The sequence below is a fragment of the Nycticebus coucang genome, chromosome 6 (genome assembly GCF_027406575.1).
Source record: "Nycticebus coucang isolate mNycCou1 chromosome 6, mNycCou1.pri, whole genome shotgun sequence".
Lineage (NCBI taxonomy): Eukaryota > Metazoa > Chordata > Mammalia > Primates > Lorisidae > Nycticebus > Nycticebus coucang.
Window position 1 is genome coordinate 56,429,557 of NC_069785.1, and position 21,653 is coordinate 56,451,209.

Below are 21,653 nucleotides of genomic sequence, written 5' to 3' on the forward strand. Positions count from 1 at the left end.
TTGCTTTTGAGGTCTTAGACATTCTTTGCTCAGGCCAAAGTCCAACAGAATTTTTTCTAAGCTTTCTTTTAGAATTTTTATAGTTTTAGGTCTTAAATTTAAGTCTTTAATCCACCTTGAGTTAATTTTTTTACATGATGAGAGGTAAGAATCCAGTTTCATTTTTCTGTATATGGCTATCCAATTTTTCTAGCACTTTTTATTAAATAGGGTATCCTTTCCTCAGGGTATGTTTTTGGTCTGTTTTGTTGAAGATAATTTGGTAGTTCTAGGTATGAAGCTTTATTTCTGGGTTCTTGATACTGTTTCATTGATCTATTTTCTATTTTTATACCAGTACAATGCTCTTTTGGTTATTGTAGTTGTGTATAATTGGAAGTAAAGTAATGTGATCCCTCCAGCTCTGTTCTTTTTATTTAATAGTTAGGATTACTTTGGCTGTTTGGTAGTTTTTTGGTTCTGTATGAATTTTGCTATTGTTTTTTCTAATTGTGTAAACAATGATATTGTTATTGTAATAGGAATTGCTTTGAACCTGCAGATTGCTTTGGGCAGGATGGTCATTTTAACAGTATTGATTCTTCCGATTCATAAGCAGAGGATGTTTTTTATTTGTTTCTGTCATCTAGGATTTTTTTCTTCAGTGTTTTGCAGTTTTCCTTGTAGAGATCTTTCACCACTTTGGTTAAATATGTTCTGAGGTATTTAACTATTTTGTAGCTATCATAAATGGGATTATGCTCTTGAATTGGTTCCCAGATCATAATCCCACCAATCATAATTGGTGTATAGAAATACTACTGATTTCTGTACATTGACTTTTTATCCTGACACTTTACTGAATTCATTTATGAAGGATGAGTCTTGAGTATAGTTTAGGTATAAGATAGTATTATAAATGAACAAAGACATTTTAACTTCTAATTTTTTGTTATATTTTCAATGGCATCCAAAATTTCTTTTTTTTTTCATTTCAGATCATTATAGGGGTACATATAATTAGGTTACATAGTTTGCTTTTGTAAGGTGAAGTCTGACTTGTAGTTTTGTCTTTCACCTAAGAAGTATGCTATAGACCCACACAATGTATCCATTAGGTAGGAATTTACCCAACTCTTTTTTCCCCTCTCCCTACTTGAATTGTATTGAGTTTTTTCTCTCCTGTGAGCATGTAGGTGTTAAACTACTAGTTCCAATTTAGTACTTTGCACATGTGATGTTTGTTTTTCCATTCTTGTAATACTTCACTTAGGAAAATGTTCTCCACTTCCATCCAGGTTGTTATAAAAGATTATTAAAAAATCTCCATCATTTGATGGCTGAATAATATTCCATGATATATATTTACCACGATTTATTAATCTATTCATGTATTGGAGGGCACTTGGGTTGTTTCCATGTTTTTGTGATTGCGAATTGTGCTGCTATAAACATTTAAGTACAAGTGCCTTTATGATAAAATGTCTTTTTTTCTTGTGGGTAAATACCTAGTAGTGTAATCGCAGGATCCCATGGTAAGTCTACTTTTAGTTTTCTGAGGAAACTCCATACTACTTTCCATATAAGTTGTACTAGTTTGCAGCCCCACCAATAGTATATATGTTCCTTTGTCCCCACATCCAGGCCAGCAACTGCTGCTTTGGGACTTTATGATGTGAGTCATTCTCACTCAGGATAGGTGATATCTCAGTGTGGTTTTGATGTGTATTTCTCTGATGATTAGAGACAATGAGCATTTTTGCATGTGATTCTTGGCTATTAGTCTGTCATCATAAGAAGAGTTTCTGTTCATGTCTCTTGCACAGTTTTAATGGTGTTGTGTGATCTTCCCTTTCTGATTCGCTTGAGTTCTTCGTAGATTCTGGTTATTAGCACTTTGCTGGATGTATAGTATCAAATATCTTCTTCCTTTCTGTAGGCTGTCTCTATGCTTTCTTGATTGTGACCTTGGCTGTGTGGAAACTTTTTAACTTGATCACGTTCCACTTGTTTATTTTTGTTGCTACTGTGATTGCCTTTGGGGTCTTTTTCATAAATCCTTTTCTTAGGCCAATATCTGTAAGAGCTTTTTCTATACTTTTTTCTAGAATTTTTATGGTATACTTCTATGCTTCATATGGAATCAGAAAGAACCCCAAATAGTGAATGCAATTCTACAAAAATAAGAACAAATCTGGAGGCATCACTTTTCTACACTTCATTCTATACTACAAGGCTAGTAGTAGTGTTCAAAACAGCATGGTATTGGCATAAAATAGAGACATAGACCTGTGGTATAGGGCAGGGAATCTAGAGATGAAAGCAGCCTTACAAACAATAAACAACAGCATACATCGGGGAAAAAATCCCTCGTCAATAAATGGTGTTGGGAGTAGTGGTTATCTGCATGTAAAAGACTGAAATAGGACTTGCACCTCTTGCACTCATAAACATTAACTCATGATAGATAAATGATGTAACTTCTTCTTTTCCAATTTGAATGTCCTTTATTTGTTTTCTCTTGCCTGATTTATGTGAGTAAATACCTAGTAGTGGAATTGCAGGTTAGTACTTCTGGTATGAAGTTGAGTATGAGCAATGAGAATGGGCATCATTACTTTTTTCCAGTTCTAAGGGAAATGCTTTCAACTTTTCTCTGTATAGGGTGAAATCAGCTACAGCTTTTCCATATACAGCTTTTATTATTTTGAGGTATATTCCTTCTATGCCTATTTTTAAAGGGTTTTTTTTTTTTTATCATGAAGGGATCCTGAATCTTACTGAATGCTTTTTCTGAATCTTTTGATATCATTGTACATATTTGTCATTTATAGGGTGATATTTTAAAGCATATGTACCTTGTGGAATTACTAAATCTAGCCAATAAATATGCAGATAATCTCACATAGTTATCATTTTTGTGGTAAGAACATTTAACAACCACTCATCTAGCATTTCTTAAGAATTTCTTAAAACAATGCCATTATCTATAGTCACATGGTGACTATCTTTTGGGCTTTTTCTTCCTATCTAAATGACATTTTTTTTTCCTTTGACTAGCATGTCTCCAACCACCCCCCCCACCCCACCCTCAACTGCCCCAGCCTCTAATAACCACCATTCTACTCTACTTCTATGTGTTCAGCTTCTTGAGGTTCTACACATGAGTAAGATCTTGTGATATTTGTCTTTCTGTGCCTGGTTCATTTCACTTAACATAATGTCTTCTAGGTTCATATATGTTGTCACAAATGGCAGGATTTTCTTCATTTTTATGAACAAATAGGTATTCTATCATGCACATATGTCACATTTTTTATTGCCCTCCCCTCTCCCTGCTCCCTTGTTCCCCGACCCCCCACCTTGAATTGATTTGAGTTTTTCTCTTATGTAGATGTGTATTAGATCCTCTACAGGCTTCATACTAGTACTGAATACACTGGAGTCTTGCTTCTCCATCCTTATGATGCTTTATTGAGAAGAATGTGTTTTAACTCCATCCACATTAATACAAAAGATGTAAAGTCTCCATCTTTTTCAATGGTTGAATTGTATTCCATGGTATCCACATACCACTGTTTTTTTTTTTTTTGTCCCTTTTTGCATTTGTTAGGTAGAGTCTCTCTTATAATTGTGTCCCACCCCCATCTTATTATGGTTTTAATTTGCGTTTCCTAGATGATTAGTAATGTTGACCATTTTTCATACGTCCATTGGTCACTGTGTCTTTTATGGGACATATGTGTTTAGGTTTTCCCCATTTTTTAATGTGGTTATTTGTTTTCTTGCTATTGAGTTTTTTGAATTTCTTATATATTTTAGATATTCATCCCTTATAAGAAGTCTGGTTTTTAAGTAATTTCCTCATTCTGTAGGTTGTTATTTACTCTGTTGATTGTTTCCTTTTCTGTGCAAGACCTTTTTAGTTTGATACAATTTTATTTATCTATTTTTGCTTTTGTTGACTCTACTTTTAAGATTATATTCAGAAAATAATTGTCACTTTCAACATAAGTCTTTTCATTTCACTTAAAGGAGTCACACTGTGAAGGGCTTAAGTGGGTTATTCCCATTTCCCTCTATTATTTATGCTTGAAGTAAGCTGAGCTGTTGCTGCCACCTTAATCAGTCACGAAAAATCACAGAATGGCAGCTAAAAGAAATAAAGCCTGAGTAACATGGCTGAAGAAGGAGGACACTAATCTTTTTTAAAACCAAGAACAAAATTATTCCATGTGATGACTTCCAGTCTCCCTTTAAATTGACAATGCAGGCTCAGAGTAATAAATCCCTAGGCTTTGAATTTCTTAACTGTTTATCTTGACAATTGCTTATGATGATTCTGTGTCTCTTTCCCTGGCTTGATAAATATGTTCTCTTTTGTAATCTCCCACACCATTATATTTAGGCACTATATGTTCCACAATTTTGACCCGTGATTTGAGTCTAATAAATCTAATTACCTGTGAACTGTTGAGGAAAAAATGTTCTGGCATATCACTAGGGTATTTTTTAATATCGATTTTAATACCTTTCTATCATTTTGAAATTCTAAATAGATGTTAATTAATTATAATCAATTTAGTATATAATAAATTCAAACTATGTATTATTGAGTCTAAGGAAACCATGACTAATAATCTAATTCTAGGGTTAAGTTACACAAATTATAGAACTCTCATGGCATAAATTATTACATTATTATTCATTATCATCAAAAGTTTTAACCTACTTTTTTGGCCAGTATCATGACAGGTTAGGCAGCAAGCTAGCCTGGTTGAAATCTAAGACAAATCACAAATATCAGGACTTCCATTCATTTTTTTTGTGGGGGGGGATGATACTCAGGGCACTTATGTATTGTATTCTGTGTTTGTGTTCAGTAATACAAAATTCAGAAATGGTTAGGAGGAGGATATATCACTAAGAAAACCAAATAGGATCCGATTATATACGGAAAATTTCTTTTTCCGTGAATATTTTATCTTTCACTTTTATCATAAGCTGTGCTTTCAATTTTCGAGTCTTTTGTTATAGTTTAAATGAAGCAGGTTTCCTTGAAAGAAGTTACAGAATTGAATGCTTGATGCTTCTGATGGCTCTAAATGATACTCTTGTTCAAGTTTTAAAAGAAATGGTCTTTAAGCATAAAGCTGATATAACTCAATCTGTCCTCACTATTCATCTGTTTGCCTAATTAAACCCTATCTATAACAAGCACTTAGAAAATAGAATTGCTCAAGGAAGGTATTCTTTCCTGAAAATAAAAAGCACACAAACTGGACTCAAGTCAGATGTTAGTTGACTTGTTCAATAAATGCGTAACAAGCAGAGGGTTTCTTGGTACAACATCAATGCAAGAAGAATACAAATGCAAAAAAAATATTGCTTGGAATCAGGCATTTCAGGAACTAAAATAAGTGGAGTCAGGTTTTGAGGAGAGGGAGACTCCTGTGCCATTGCTTTCTTATAGTGCTAAGTTCCGCTGGAAATTGCACTTTTGATATGTGCGCCCACAGCAACATTCACACACTTGAAAGGGGTTATACACATTCTTGTGGCAAATTACAACCTAATTAAGCCACTTCACATTTATGAATGTGAAATTTTCCAATAGCTGAAATTGCTGTTTTTTTCATTCAATTAGAGATTAGGAGCATTTTCCTCCTTTTTGTAGATGGAGTTGAGGAATTACTTAATTACTGATGTTAAAAAGCAATGTTGTTATGTGAATTAGTTTCTGTTTTAAAAGCACTTTTTGATTTTTGTGTTGCAGGCACTTTTCATGTCTGTCTTCTAAATACATGTGCCCTGGTGTCCCCGCTGTCATGAGCACCTTGCTGGCTAATATAAACGCTTTCTATGCTCATACCACAGTTTCGACAAATGTACAGGTGTCTGCTTCAGATCGGTTTGCCGCGACCAACTTTGGTGTAAGTATCATTTTGTAAACTTTAAAATTCATCGCAGTTTATGGAAGTTACATTCCAAGAGGCTTTGGACTTCAGATATTTTCAGTATCTTATTGCAGAAGGTACATGTTGGGGGCATATCTCTTAGTGTAATAGGCTACATCTCAAAATTTATTTGTATTGTTTTCAGTGAAATAACCGAATGTCAATAGGAATCTTTGTAAGATTGAATCTCCCTACTGGAGTGACCTTTTCCAGTGGGGGAAAAGCATCTATTTGATAAGAGAATGCTGAGATTTTATAGGCAGTTTTCTATGTATGCAAATTTGAGGTTCACAATTTCAGAGTCACCATTTTTTAGATAGTTTTCTGGTAAGTGCGAGCTTGGCTGCCTTCTCTGGTGCCTATTAAGCTTCATTGACACTTCCTGTTGGTTTCTATCCATACTGATAGATTACAGCACATCTCTATGCAAAAAATAGTAGGTAAAGAGCCTAAAAGAACAACCTTTACCTAATTAGGCTGCCCATCTGAAGTAATTAAAGGGATCAAGAGCACATTGAAAGTAGAAATGTAAGAACTCTTAGAGAGCCTCAGGGATTTTGCGTTGCACCTCTCCCTGGAATCCATTCTCTACAAGTATGATAAAATTGAAATTGGCAAGACCGCAAAGAGGATATGGATTAAGAGTAATCTCAGTGAAGTGGTAAGAGTCAAAACTAACATAGAATTAGTGTGGATGGAGAAGGAAGGACAATTGCAGAGCTTTTCAGGACATAAATTCAATAGTGCTTGATGCCTTTGGGGACATAAGCAGTGAGGGGAGGAGAACATGGTCTGAGAAGAGTCCCAGGTTTCTGACCATGGCAGCTGAGGAGGAAGCATTGCTATTCATAACTCGGTCAGATAATTGTTTTTTTTTTTTTTTTTTTTTGGTTTGTTTGTTTTGTTTTGTTTTTGAGACAGAATCTTACTTTGTTGCCCTCAGTAGAGTGCAGTAACATCACAGCTCACAGTAACCTCCAACTCTTGGGCTTTGGTGATTCTCTTGCCTCAGCCTCCCAAGTAGCCCAGGGACTATAGTCTCCACCCACAATGCCCGGCTATTTTTTCGTTGTAGTTGTCATTGTGGTTTGGCAGGCCCGGGCTGGATTCGAACCCAGCTCCAGTGTATGTGGCTGGTGCCCTAGCTGCTGAGGTACAGGCACCACGCCAGATAAATATTTTTATTCTCCTTTTCTTCGTCATGGGGAGGAACTAAGATCTATTGTAAGAAAGTGATTCGTGACAATAGAGTTCTGTGTCTTCTATACTTCCAATTTCATTTACTGAATAGATTTTTATTATTGAGTATGTTGTTAGAAATAAAATTGGGGGGCATGTCATAGAGTAGGAACAATTGAGACACAGTAGATGAAAGCCCAGGCTGGGGGAATGTACCGCTGGGTTTATTCTTTTTTCTGTCCTTTTGTTCTAAAAGGAAGAATGCATGTGTGGTGTGTGAGGTGAGTTTGAATGAATCAAAGGAACAAGTAATTTCTACGTAATGACAAACCAAGTAAAATACTGGCAAAAGAGAACACTCTTTGGGTGGGGAGTCATGGAGGTTAAGTTTTTATTCACATTTAGGAAATTAATTCACTCATCCACACCACAATTTCTCAACCTGTTCAATAAGGATGGCAATTGTGTTCTAACATTTTTCTTAATTTAAGATGAACATCAAATGAGAGAAAAGATGCCCAGCTAGTTTATAAAAGTTAAAAGTGCCCTCCTTCTGTAAGGTGTGAGGATTTTGTCTCTCCTGCACTGCTTACGCAGGGGTCCTCAAACTGCAGCCCGTGCCACATGAGGCGGTGTGGTTGTATTTGTTCCGTTTTGTTTTTTTACTTCAAAATAAGATATGTGCAGTGTCCACAGGAATTTGTTCATAGTTTTTTTTTTTTTTAAACTATAGTCCAGCCCTCAACAATCTGAGGGACAGTGAACTGGCCTGGCCCCCTGTGTAAAAAGTTTGAGGACGCCTGGATAAGCCAGTATATCTCCAGCAGCTGTTAGCCTCATTGACTCCTATAGAGACTGGGAGCGAAGAACGTCCCCTAGATACCTCAACAAATACTGTTATGACCAGCTACCAGATCACAGAACTGTTTTGTTCCTAAAAACCTCATCTTAGTAACAGCACTCATTGTCTTGGGATTTACTTGTAACATAAAGAATTTTGTGTTATAAAATTGTTTTGTTTCTAATATTCTGCCTGTATAGAATATTGTGGAGAATAAGCCAACCTTATGAAACTTCCAAGAAAGAAGATTGTTTATATGATTAATATCCACCATAAAAGCTATCTGGAGGAAAATTAGATAGCATACTCCTTTACTTCATGTTGACCCAAAGAAGAGAAAACAGATTGATTTCAATACATTTCAGTGTTTTAGTGGCAACATGGTTATGAAAAATTGTATTTTATAAATCATATAACTTAATGTAGAGTGTAGAAAAAAGAAATATTTCTTTAAGGTACATCTTAATAAATTGGCTATTTGTATATGGACTTGACGATATTTTTCTCTAACTGCTGAAAATAATGCTATTTACTAAGTTAAACATATTTAATTATAATGTCTCCCATGTCCACTTTGGGGCCCTGAGTTTTGATTCACGGGACCGCTGTCACTTGGGACCTAGAGATATTATATGGTACTTTCTTTATCCTTCTTGAAGATGTGTCACCCGGACGTTTTGAGTCCTCCAAATATGATCTAGTGGAAAAAGATTTTCCTACCAAGGAGAATTGTAAAACAGACAAATATTTAAGGAAAAAAAGAAACATAACTTATAAATGTAGATTTTTTAATGTATAAATGTTGTTTGAAATTATGGTGTGAATGAAAATTGCTTAAAAATAAAGTAAAAAAAAAAACAACCCAGAAGTCTTGGATGTAGAGAGGAGGTATAAGCAAAATTTGGTGAGGAAAATGGTTAGAGAAATTGGATAAAAATGGTAATGAAAATGGGATATTATAAAAGGCAAGGTAAACAATTTTTGGAAGGGTAGTGCACAACGTTGTCGCTTATCATAGAGAGTTCAAGTAAGGTGAGGAAAGAAATGAGCCCATTGCATTTGATAGGTGGAAGGTCATTGCCCTGTGAAACAGTTGAGGTCAGAGTGTGATTTCATGGGGTCATTTAGTGAATGCCATAGATCAGTGGTTCTCAACCTTCCTAATGCCGCGACCCTTTAATACAGTTCCTCATGTTATGGTGACCCCCAACAATAAAATTATTTTCGTTGCTACTTCATAACTGTAATTTTGCTACTGTTATGAATCGCAATGTAAATATCTGACATGCAGGATGTATTTTCATTGTTACAAAGGGGTCTCCACTCACAGGTTGAGAACGGCTGCCATAGATGGACAGTTGTATAAATTAGGGTTCCTTTAGTCACTAAAATATCATACAATCATTAAAAAACAAGTTTTTCTAGTGAGCTCGTAATTGAACAATGACTATGTTGTGATGATAAATGAAAAAGAATGTTACAAAACTCTAAATACAATCTAATTCCAACATTGAAAACACACACATACACACAGGTTTAGCAATAAAATAAATAAAAGAAGAAAATAAAATTTGCTAAAATGCTGAGGATACAGTCACCTGATAGGATTACAGCTGATATTTTGTTGATTCTATTTCATATTCATCTTTAGTCTAAACTTCAAAATTTTTCTAATTTGTATTAATTTTATAATAAAAATCTGGAAAAGGGTGAAAGTGGGCAAGGAAAGATTATTCTTTTAAGGAACTTGAATGAGAAGGAAAAAGGAGAGATTGGACAAGAGTAAGATTTTTTCCATGTAGAAAGATTACGTTTTTACTCCCTAGTTGGGCAGGAATTTTTTTTTTTACTTAGTAAGGTAAATTTTTATAATGTTAGAAAAGGAGATAACTACAAGAGCATGTTTGCAGATGTATTAGATGGAAGAATAAGTGATAGAGCAATATTCCAGAGGAGCAAGAAGGAAGTGTAGTCAAGAGGACAGAGAAAGAGACTGACTTTTAGGACACTGGTTCTCAACCTTCCTAATGCCTCCTAATACCGCGACCCTTTAATACAGTTCCTCATGTTGTGGTGACCCCCAACCATAACATCATTTTTGTTGCTACTTCATAACGGTAATTTTGCTACTGTTATGAATCATAATGTAAATATCTGATATGCAGGATGTATTTTCATTGTTACAAAGGGGTCACGACCCACAGGTTGAGAACTGCTTCTTTCGAATGAGAGGGGACAAGATCTGTTCAGAAATTTGAAGAAATAGTGTTAAGAGTCCTCAAGAGTACACTAAGCTTGAGGGGAGGAAGGTGGTATGGATTTGGATTAGCCCCCAGGGGGAACACAAAGAGAAATTCTGTGCCATGTAAAAAGAATTTCTACTAAAGCTGGTATTATGTGATGTTGGGCATTATAGATTTGTTATCACAATAATTCATGGGGTTGTGAGTTCTTCCCTGGATTTGTCAGCATTCTGACGCTGAAATTTAGCAGGAAAAAAAGGCAATAGAAGGGAATTTATGCAGTAACAAGGCTGTAAAGAGAAAAGTTGAAGTGATTTGCCGTGGGGTCTAGGTTTTAATAGATGGCACCGTGACAAGTATGATTGAAACGAAGAGGGAGGAAGAAAAAAAGACAAAGACAGAAAGAGACAGAGGTTCATCCTTCAATTCACATTCCAAAGGGGAAGTCGCAGGTCCAAGGTGTAGCTGTGGGAGTTGACTGTTGGAAATTGATTGTAAAACATTGACATGCTACAGCTGGCTTGTACCTGCTCGTGAGGACTGATTGCTAAATTTGCAGGAATATTTCAAGCAGGTTGTTAAACACAGCCATCTTTGAAAGAGCATATGTTGAAAGTATTTGCATCATAGAAATTGGCAAACGCTAACCATCAAGGCTTTCTGCTTTCAGAGAGCCAGTTTGCCAGTTGCATCATTGAGTGCAAATATTGTCTGGAGTTAAGACCCAATAATTTTATTGGATAAAATATCTCTATGTATGTAAAAGACACTTATGGATGGATCAGGGTTGGAAAGGATGAAAACTCCATGAGGTAGAAGTCAATATTTTAATTTTGAAGAAGTTTTTAAGAAACCTATTTAATAAGTTTTTTCTTTGACACAAATATCAAATGAATTACTAGTAAAATTGCTATTTTGTAACTGTTTTGATTTGCCTGTTTTCTGAGCATACATACCCTCTTTGGCATAGCCAGTCCTAGGCAAAACAAAATATGCTAATATATATCTTTTTTACCATTAAATATCTTCTTTTATTTGTCTATTTTTGCATTCAATACATATTTATACGTTACTTCATGTCAGCTACTACAACAGGTAATGGAAGGACTGAAAATAAATGTTACCCTTTACTTTCTGAAGGTCATGTTCTAATGGAATAATCAAATAAACATGTGTAAAATAACAATACATTGCTCTCAAAAGGTGGAAAGTGCCAAAGAAGTTTAATCTTATAAATGCTTTGAGGTGGTGTGGGGGACAAAATGATTGATACTCTTTGGGGACTCATGGAAGCTGACAAAAGAATAGGACTTTTAGGGATAAATCGTATTTTCAAAGCTCAAAATTAGTAGAAAAACTATGAAAAGCCTAGGAAGGTACTTGAGTAAAAATGATAAGAAGATGCAAAATAAGTTCACAAAATATGTGTAAAATAGTCTACCTACTGAGTAGGGCAGGAAGAATAAAAGATGAATGTATAAGAGGAGGCTGGAGTTATTGGGTTGATAATCAGATGTTAAGAGCCTTTAGTGCTATGATGTTTGAGCTTCATTCTTAAGGCATAGGGTACAATCTGCTAGAATTTCTGCATTAGGAAGATGACTCTGTGGAGGAAATATTGCAGAGGGCGAGAGAGGATATTGTGTAAGAGACAGCATTCACAGTGATGGAAGACCTCCTGGCAATTTTAAGTAGAAAGGGATTTAACACAGTCTACAGTCTTATCTGAAGAACTGGAGGAGGAATCCTGCATAATAATTCTCAAAATAGTACAGTGAACTGTTAGCTTTCCTACAACCAGGAAGGTGAAAACTGGAGGCTGCCTCTGTTGTCAGTGACACACTATCTTTTCAAGAGCACAAAGCTAGGAACAGGTGATTTAAGAAGAATAAAAAAAAAAGTTAATAGAAAATTCTGTATAAAATTAATATTTATTTATGAAAAACAGCATAAACATTATAAAATCCAGGAATTAGAAAAACCCTCATGATATTTTCTTTAATGAATTGCCTGACAAACCTCTGTAATCCTTTTTTTCTATAATTTTTGGCTGCCGATTCTTTGCCCAGTTCTTCACATAAAAAGAATTCTGAAGTTTGTTTTTTTTTTTTACGGAAAGAAAAGCAAAATAATTCAATACTTTATCAAGCAGAGTTGCTAAAATACGTTCCATTGATATTTTAGAAAGGGTTGCTTTACTTTCACATAGCCACATTTATTTTCATGAGTTTTAATAAATTTGAGAAAATATCTCTTATGTTTCATATGTGATATAAAAGCAAAAATTGCACCCAGCAAATTTAAATAGGCAAGGATGACTTGATTCAAGGCTACTGCAATAGGGGAGAGAGGTTGGAGCTTAGTTGGAACTCAACTCCTTGGAAAGGAAAGGAAGGAGGGCTTCTAAGGGCTGGAATAAATCAGAGGGAGAGTATAAGAGGATGTTGGAGGAAGGTTGACCAACAGGGTGTGTCCAACACTCTGAGTTATTCTGAGTTTGTGCTTTCTTTCATGTGACTAGGCTAATCTGTGTTAATTGATGCCTATTAACATCAATAGGCTCCTGAATCCACAGGAAGGCTGAGATATGGGGATACTCTCTTCCTGATGATAACATTTCAAAGGGAAAGCTTCCAAATCTTTCAGAGATCTTTCTTGGATTATAAAACCGGCAAGAGTCTTTTTAAAAGATTTACATTTCAAGGGGAGAGAAAGAACTTGCAATTAGAAGCTTTCTGAAGAAAATACTCTTAAGAAAAGGGAGGTCAGGACCTTGTGTCAGGAAGAAGCAACCATTATTGTAGTAGTATTTTATAATTTTGTGACATTTCTGTTGATATCCATATTAACCTCAAATCAACAAGACCTGTACATATGTGTCCAATATGTTCATATGATTAACCTGAATTAAAACATCAAAAAAAATCATCATAGCCCATGCTTTAACTCTACCTGAAATGTGTCTCTTTTTATTAATAAACTGTTTTTTTAATTGTAATGTCAGAAAAAGATGCTACAGTTTGCTAATCTAGATCAGAATAATTTTTATCTTATGCCCACTAATATTACAAAAACCTCAGATAACATGACGAGAGGCTTATGCACCCCTTTCTTATAAGAACTGGCCTTCCACAGTTCCCAAAATCCTGGGAGAAACTCCTAAGAGCACACATATGGCGGTGGCCACCACCTGTCCCCCAGTCAAAAGCCCCCCTCTGCCCATCAGCCAAATCCAGCTTCCCAACTGGGTTTCGTAAGCTCGAATTGGTTTTCAGAAGCTGGGAATAGTTTTTACATTTTTAAATGTGGAAAATGACTATGATTTTGTGACACATGAGTTTCATGAAATTCAATTTCAGGAGACGTAAATAAATTTCACTGGAAAATAACTCTGCCTATTTGCTTCCATACTGTCTGTACCAGCTCCAGTGCTTCAGGGTCAGACTGAACAGTTGTAACAGAGTCTGGGAAGTCAGGAATATTTACCATCTAGCCCATTATAGACAGTTTGCTGGCCTGGTCTAGTTATTCCGGTCAACTAATTAAAGCCCCATTTTTGACAACTGACAATACTTAGTTGGAGTAGTATTAATGTGCCTAGACATGTGTTCCTTATTTAATACAAAAAACTGAATAGTGTGGTGGTTTCAGATATTGTGACATTCCCCTGGGGGGAAACATTTTTTAATCATCCTGTCTTTTGTTATTTAACTAGATGGCCTACGGGCAGTGGGCCGCCTCTTCTCCTCAAAAGCAAAATCACTCTAGTTAAATATAATAACGAAATAACATTAAATTTCAAGCTGTCCTGCTGTTTAAAGAATGTCTATGAAAATTCAATCAGCAGCATACTTTTAATTTCACATCATCTGATATTGTTTGGGATTCAGTGACAAGAAACCCGGCAGTTTTCTCCACAGTTTTCTCTTTTCCTTGAATGTAAATTTTTCAGCTGGGCACTGAAGACCAGGGAGAGAAACCAAATGTGTGATTTGTCTCAGTCAGAATTCTGTTCAGCTGCATGAGACAGAAACTCAACTACTGAACTGAATAAGATTTCTTTTTTTCCCTCATGTAACCTAACTCCAGACGGGAGGATTTCAGGGCTAGGAGAGCTGCTCCGAAATGTAATGTTTGAAAAGAGTGCAGATGGGGTGGGGAGGGTCTGGGAGCTCCTTTCCTAACATTCATTTAGCTTTTCATCTTGTGGGCATGAAATATGAGCTGTGTTTTCTAAGGTCTATTACAGCGGTTCTCAGCCTGTGGGTCTCGACCCACAGGAACTGTATTAAAGGGCCGTGGCATTAGGAAGGTTGAGAACCACTGGTCTATTAGATTTTAGGTGGAAAAAGGGAGGAAGCACAAAGGGAAAAAGAAAGCTCCAAAATTATATTTAATAACGAAATGGAGGGCAACGCTAATATAACAAACACTCTTAGGATCACCCCAAATAATAATTAATTAATTGGCTGGGCGTGCTGGCTCATGCCTGTAATCCTAGCACTCTGGAAGGCCAAGGCAGGTGGCTCACTTGAGCTCAGGGGTTCAAGACTAGCCTGAACAAAAGCGAGACCCAGACTCTACTAAAAATAGAAAAACTATCTGAGGGTCATGGCAGATGCCTGTAGTCCCACCTACTTGGGAGGCTGAGGCAAAGGATCACTTGAGCCTGAGTTTGAGGTTGAGGTTGTTGTGATCACTGCACTCTACCCAGGGAGACAGAATGAGACTCTGTGTCAAAAAAAAAAAAAAAAAAAAAAAGGGCTGCGCCTGTGGCTCAGTCGGTAAGGTGCTGGCCCCATATACCGAGGGTGGCGGGTTCAAACCCAGCCCCAGCCAAACTGCAACCAAAAAATAGCCAGGCGTTGTGGCAGGCACCTGTAGTCCAGCTACTTGGGAGGCTGAGGCAAGAGAATCGCTTAAGCCCAGGAGTTGGAGGTTGCTGTGAGCTGTGTGAGGCCACGGCACTCTACCGAAGGCCATAAAGTGAGATTGTCTCTACAAAAAAAAAAAAAAAATTAGTTAACTGATAATATGGTAACTAAGTCTATGCTGTTTGGCATAGGGCAACATTTTTTTCATAAAAAAAAAAAAAGAAAAGAAAGAAAAAATAATAAACCCTTTGGCCAAAACCATGCTACATGGCCATCCCCAGAGGAAAAGAGGTCTGGGAAAATAAGAATTTCATATTGGGCACATTTGACACGTGAGATTATATTAGAAAGGAGCAGCGAAATACGGGATATTGGGCAGAGAATCAGCACAGTTTGCCCCAGTAGGTGTAAATGAGGACCAGTGACTTCGGACATAACATGGGCAATATTAAAGATTTGCACCAATCATGGAGGTCAAATAAATCAACCAGAGACATGACCCGAATCATGCTGACTTTTACAGTCTCTTAAATGACTAACATTATGGTGACCTAAAGTGATTAGTGTAGGAACTCTGCTCTTTTTTTATTTTAACTGAGAGCCACCAACCCATGGCGGGTAGGAGTTGGGAAGTTAATAACGGCCGGCCTGGTTTACCTCCTCCCTGGGAAAGTATGATGGAGAATAGCAGAGAATAATTTAAGAATTTCAACTCATCTCTATTTTCAGTAGCTTCCTTGGCATAGGGGTCTTAACTTGCCCAAGGAGGGGGCAAGTTTCAATTCTTATGCTCCTTTATTCCCTCCATAGAGGTGAACACAGAGGTGATTCTCAAACTTGGTTCACTCATGTCTAAACATGAAGACAATTTACTCAAAAAACTGAACTTTCAACTTGGGAACAATTCATCAACTCCTGTCAATATTCAGTTCTCTCCAGCAATGAGAGTCTCATGCACCATAAATCCACCTCCTACGTGAAACTACTCGGAAAAGTTTCCCTTTCTGTCACTACATTCCAAAGTGCAATTTGGTGTTTTCAGAATATTAATGTAGGGAGAGAAATTTTCTGTCATTGCATCTCGTCTCTCCCCTGGTTTTTATTTTTGATGAAAAAACTGGGGACTCAGAATAGTGGAGTTTCTGCCTATAGGGTTTGTGTGTGCCTTTGATGTTTTTCCCTTGTTTGTATTTAATACATAAAACCCCACCTTGCACTATTAGCAAAACTCTGTTCTCACCGCCATGTCATACTTCCGTGAAGAGGACAGTCCAACCCTGATACAGCATGAAAAGGAAGCAGAATCATTTCTTGGGCCTGAATAATATGCTACTTTTATCACTAAATCATAATCATCCTTTAAAAGCAATTGATTCTTTCAGATTATGAAGTCTGTATTTGCTTCCAAAAGGAAAAGGCTTTTTTAAATTTGACAAAAATTTGGGTTTTTGACAAAAATAACAGCTGTTCCCACTTCTAAAGGTGGGGAGAAATTTACAAAGCTATAACTTATCTTCTGGAGAGGTGGAGTGGTATACAGTACTAGGAAGAAGGATGGGCTGAATTTTCTCTTGTCGATGCATTTATATTGCAGTGAGTTGTGCATGAGGAAGTACAGAGACAATTCGTTTGCGCTGTTTCTACAGAACACAACTTTCTAGGTACTTTGTTGGAACAATTATACATTTTTCATTTATCAGGGAGGTGGTAATGACTTACTGAAAAGAGCACAGATTTGATGTCAAAGAGACCTGAGTTTGAATCACTGCTGGGCCACAAAGCTCTACGATCTTGGACAAGTCATTGATTTCTTTGATCCTTCCTTGTGTACAATTTGCACAATAATTCATAGAATTATTTAGAACGGCCATTTATTTCCATTGTCCTATTTTGTGTTTGCCTTGAACAGAGGGAAAAATTCATAAAGCTACTGGACCAGTTGCATAACTCTTTAAGGATTGACCTGTCCAAGTATAGGGTATGTACAAAATTATTTCCATAAAGGTAAACTGAAATATAATATGATTTCTCGTCATATTGTAAAAATCACCCATTAGGTAATAGAAGAGTAAAAATAACTGACCTCAGTAATTCAATACATCCACTTCGTCGGTCAGATACTTTTTTCCACATCAGCCTGCAGCAATACTCTGTGTGTTGTGAGCACATGGGCCCATGTGTAGCTTTAGTTTTACACATTTTTTCCCCAGAAGTCATCAGATTTAGTGACCTTCAACCTCATTTATTCAAGTAAACATGTGGCCTAGTACTCATTTTGAAGGCTCACCCTATGTTACTAAGATACTCTGCTGATTTTTTCCCAATTTCTAAGATTCCTACTGGAATTTGCTACTTAATTCTTTCTTCTCCTGGATCAGTACACTATCCTCTTTCAATGCCGTCCAGTGTTTATTATCATCAATTCTGTATTTTACCTCCAGGTGAAACACACACAGACACACAAATATATTCATGTATGTAAGTGCATAAATAAACACACACAGGATTTTATTTATAAAGTACCCTAGTTAAAAACCTGTAGTTACAATTTGATTTACCATAATTGTAGGTGCTCTTCTATATCTGACATTGTAAAATAATTTACCTTAAACATCCTTTCTAATTTGCACCTACATATTTCTCATGCATCCATCTTTAATGAATCTTTTATTGACAGATACATTAATTGTATATCTCTGGAAATTATAATTCCAATTTTTATGAAACTCACATTTCATGTTGGAACCAGGGCCAGCATGATGAGAAGAGACTCAATGGTCCCATCATTGAAAAAGGTATTTTGGGACAAGAAGGGCCTTGAGGCCACCTCATTCTCCATCTCACTCTTTAAGCACCCCCCACTCTTTTCACACTCCTGTGTATCTAGAAGTTAGTAACATTCTGAATATCTATATTCTTAAATGCTACTTCTCATCAAACCTCACTATAAAAACCTTTTCGTTGAAATCCACATTATTTCAGGAGTGACTATGCCATGTAACTTTATTTTGTAACTTTTAAAAGTTTCTTTGTGACTAAAAGTAAACGTAGCATTTGTATAATTTCCATCTTCGGAAAAATACAGCAATATTTTCTAATTTGTATTGTACTCCCTACTTTTAGAGTCAAAACTATTTTATGAGTAAGGTTTACTAATATAACATTGCAATAATGGTAGTGTTTTGCAATTTCGTGGCATTGTGAGGATAAATATGACAGGTAAATATAAATATAATTCTAATGCTAAAGCATTAGCATTTCCAAATTATTTATTTTCTACAATGAAAATAATTTAAGAATACTTTAGGACTATTTTTAAAATTGTATGCAGTTTATTTCCTGTTTTCTTTCACAGGAAGCAAGTTTTGTTTTCCCCCTAGAGGTTTAACGCTGATCATTTTACCCCTTTTCTATTTCTTCATTTACCAGGAAAACTTTCCTGCAAGCAACACTGAAAGGCTGCAAGATTTGAAATCGACAGTCGATCTGCTAACAAGTATCACCTTTTTTAGGATGAAGGTATCTTACTTTATTACTGTCACTGTCTTGGAATGACACAGAACACATTCATTCCCCGGAAAAGTATGATTTTACCCGTCTCTTGATCAAGCACTGGGTCAGCCCCTCAATGAAGCTGTAATGTCTTTGCCTGAGCTAAATGAATCCTCCAACCTAAAGTGTACTGCAGAACAGATTATCCTGGACATTTAAAATGCTCTGATACATTTGGCTCAAATTTAGTTCTAAATTAAATCCATCTTAAACAAATCTCTCTAATAAGTAGACATGGCCCTTAAATTAAGAGTCCCAAAGGATGGTAAATGGATATGGAGTTCACTGCTAATTTTAATTTTAACTGATGTATTTTGATAATGAGTTTTTAAAGTTTACCCCAATGTTGGCAACTTCCAAAGTCTATGTGGGAGTATATTTGGTTACCTACCTGCACCATTGGTATAATGGCTATTATCTAACAAACTATCCAGGCATTTCTTTTTGGATATATCTCTCTTGCTTTAATAGTAAGTTCTCTGCAATCATAATTTTGGCCACAAAGCAACTTATGTAAAGTCTTTCCAAAAAGTACTTGTCAAGCTATGGGTGAAAATGTTTTGTTCTTTGAAATACAGTATTATCCAGAAAGTTCTGAGACAGAATACAATAAACAAAATAAAACAAAACAAAAAACTTTTTCTTTTAATTTGCCCATGATTTTTTTATTAGAAACTCTAAAAATGATATTTTATAATATTAAGAGAGACATAAGACAAAATCGTATTGAATCAATGGTCGTTTAGATTCTTTAAAGTTTAATTAAAATTAATTTGGTTTGAAATCAGGCTAAACTGGTTAACTGGGGTAAACAGAATTTACGTCAGTTCTAAGCTACCATCAGTAGTTGCTGGAAGAGCAAACAGAAAATGAGGGTGCTACGCAGTCAGGTTTTCTGGGATTGACAGATGATGTCTGCCATTGACTCTGAAGGATTGAATGGGCAGTGGGGTACAGAGTGCCGACATGGTGCTGTTCCTCTGCCATATCTCAGCCACAAGCTCTGTAGTGCTTAAAGACACAATTCCTTTAAACTTGCAACTGCTCCTTCCCTATCCTCACTAAGAGTGGTTGACTTTGCTTCCTATTTTACTGTCAGAAAAAGGAAGAAAGAGAGGAGAGGGTTCTCTAATCCTGACCACATGGGCCCACCACCCACTCCATCTAGGTCCTGAGCTATCATGTGTCCATACAATCTTGCGACTATTGGTGAGCCATTTGTTCTCCTAGACAAGTTCATCTCTTCCACTTATGCAACTGATTTCCTCTTCTCTTGTGTACAAAAACATTGGTCCAGCATCCTCCCCACTCTCCTAAATTACCAACTTTTTCCTTGAAACATCCTATTCATTTCCCAATCTTTAAAATACTGGTTGACTTCATTTTCTTCTACTTTCCTTTTAATAGCAAAACTCAAACTCTTTTGACAATTTCCTCCTCCAATCGTCTTCTTTTCTCATTACAGACAGTATAAGTCATTCTTGTACAGTTCTATTAATTTTGATAAACGTGTAGTCAGATAACCACCACTGCAAGATATAGAACAGCTTCATAAGCCTACAGAATTCCCTGGTAGCCAACCCCTCTCCCACAGCCTGACCACCACTGACCTGTTCTCAAGCTGTAGGTTGGCATTTTCCAGAACATCATGTAAATTAAATAGTACCTGATATAACATACACAGTGAATATTCATCCATGGTGTTGAGAGCATTGACAATTTACTTTCTTTTACTTCGGAACAGTAATTCATGGTCGTGATGTGTTATGTTTATCCATTCACTAGATAACAGACAAATGGTCATAAATGGATTTATAGTGTAAGTTTTCACTTTTTTTGAACAAAATCCCTAGTAGCAATAGATGAGAATTCCAGTTGTTCTTCATTTCCTGCTGAAGCTCTTAGTATTTTCCTTTCTATCTATCCATCCATCTATTTATCTATTTTATTCATTCTAACAGGAATGAAGTCATGTCTTACTAGGGTCTTCATTCTATTTCTCAAAATATTACTTTTAAGCATCTTTTCTTGGGCTGATTTGCTCTCTGAATATCTTCTGTGAAGAATATGTTGTAATTTTTTACCTATTTTTATTAACCTGCTTTTTATTGTTGAGGTTTTCATAAATATTTTTTAAAAATCGACAGATAAAATTACATCTATTTAATGTATGCAACATGATGTTTTGAAATATGTATTTATATATTATGGAATGGCTAAATTTAGCTAATTCACATATGATTACCTCACAGTTATTTTTCTGGTGAGAACATTTACAATCTACTCTCTTAGCACTTTTTCAACAATATGATATTGTTGAGTTTTGATTGTTTTTATATTCAGGGGTCCTCAAACTTTTTAAACAGGGAGCCAGTTCACTGTTCCTCAGACCATTGGAGGGACTATAGTTTTTAAAAAAAGCTATGAACAAATTCCTATGCACACTGCACATATCTTATTTTGAGGTAAAAAACAAAACGGGAACAAATACAATCACACTGCTTCATGTGGCCCACGGGCCGTAGTTTGAGGACCCCTTAGATAGGAGTCTCTTGTCAGATATATGACGTGCTCATAATTTCCCCTTGTTTTGCCTCATCTTTTCATTTTCTTAGGAGTATTTTTTACATACAACAATTTTTAATTTTGGTCTACTTTATCAATTTTTCCATTTATGAATAATACTTTTGACCAAACCAAGATCACAAAGAGCTTTTCTTATTATTTTTTTATTTTGAGTTTACCTTTTATATTTAGGCCTATATTTTACTTAGAGTTTAGGGGCTTTTTATTGTTATTATTTTTGTTTGGTATAAGTATGAAGTATGCGCCAAAGATAATTTTTTTGCATATTTACATTCAATAGTTCCAAACACCATTTATTGAAAAGACTTTTTTTTTCCTCCAATGAATTACCTTTGTGCCATTGTAAAAAAAAAAAAAAAAAAATCAATTGACCATACATGTTTGGGTCTGTCTCTCAACTCTCTATTGTTTAATTGTCTATATTTTCATCACTACTAGTCCA

The 21,653-nt window shown here is 35.8% G+C and overlaps 1 protein-coding gene across 2 annotated transcripts in view; it reads left to right on the plus strand.

Moving 5' to 3' along the window:
• UNC13C (unc-13 homolog C) overlaps window positions 1-21,653 on the plus strand; it is a 578,086-nt gene that overhangs the window by 287,397 nt on the left and 269,036 nt on the right. For both annotated transcript variants that reach the window (XM_053595673.1, XM_053595672.1), the window contains 3 exons: window positions 5,756-5,912; window positions 16,983-17,051; window positions 18,503-18,592. In XM_053595673.1, coding sequence (XP_053451648.1) covers window positions 5,756-5,912; window positions 16,983-17,051; window positions 18,503-18,592 — 316 coding nt within the window. The remainder of the gene's footprint in view (window positions 1-5,755; window positions 5,913-16,982; window positions 17,052-18,502; window positions 18,593-21,653) is intronic.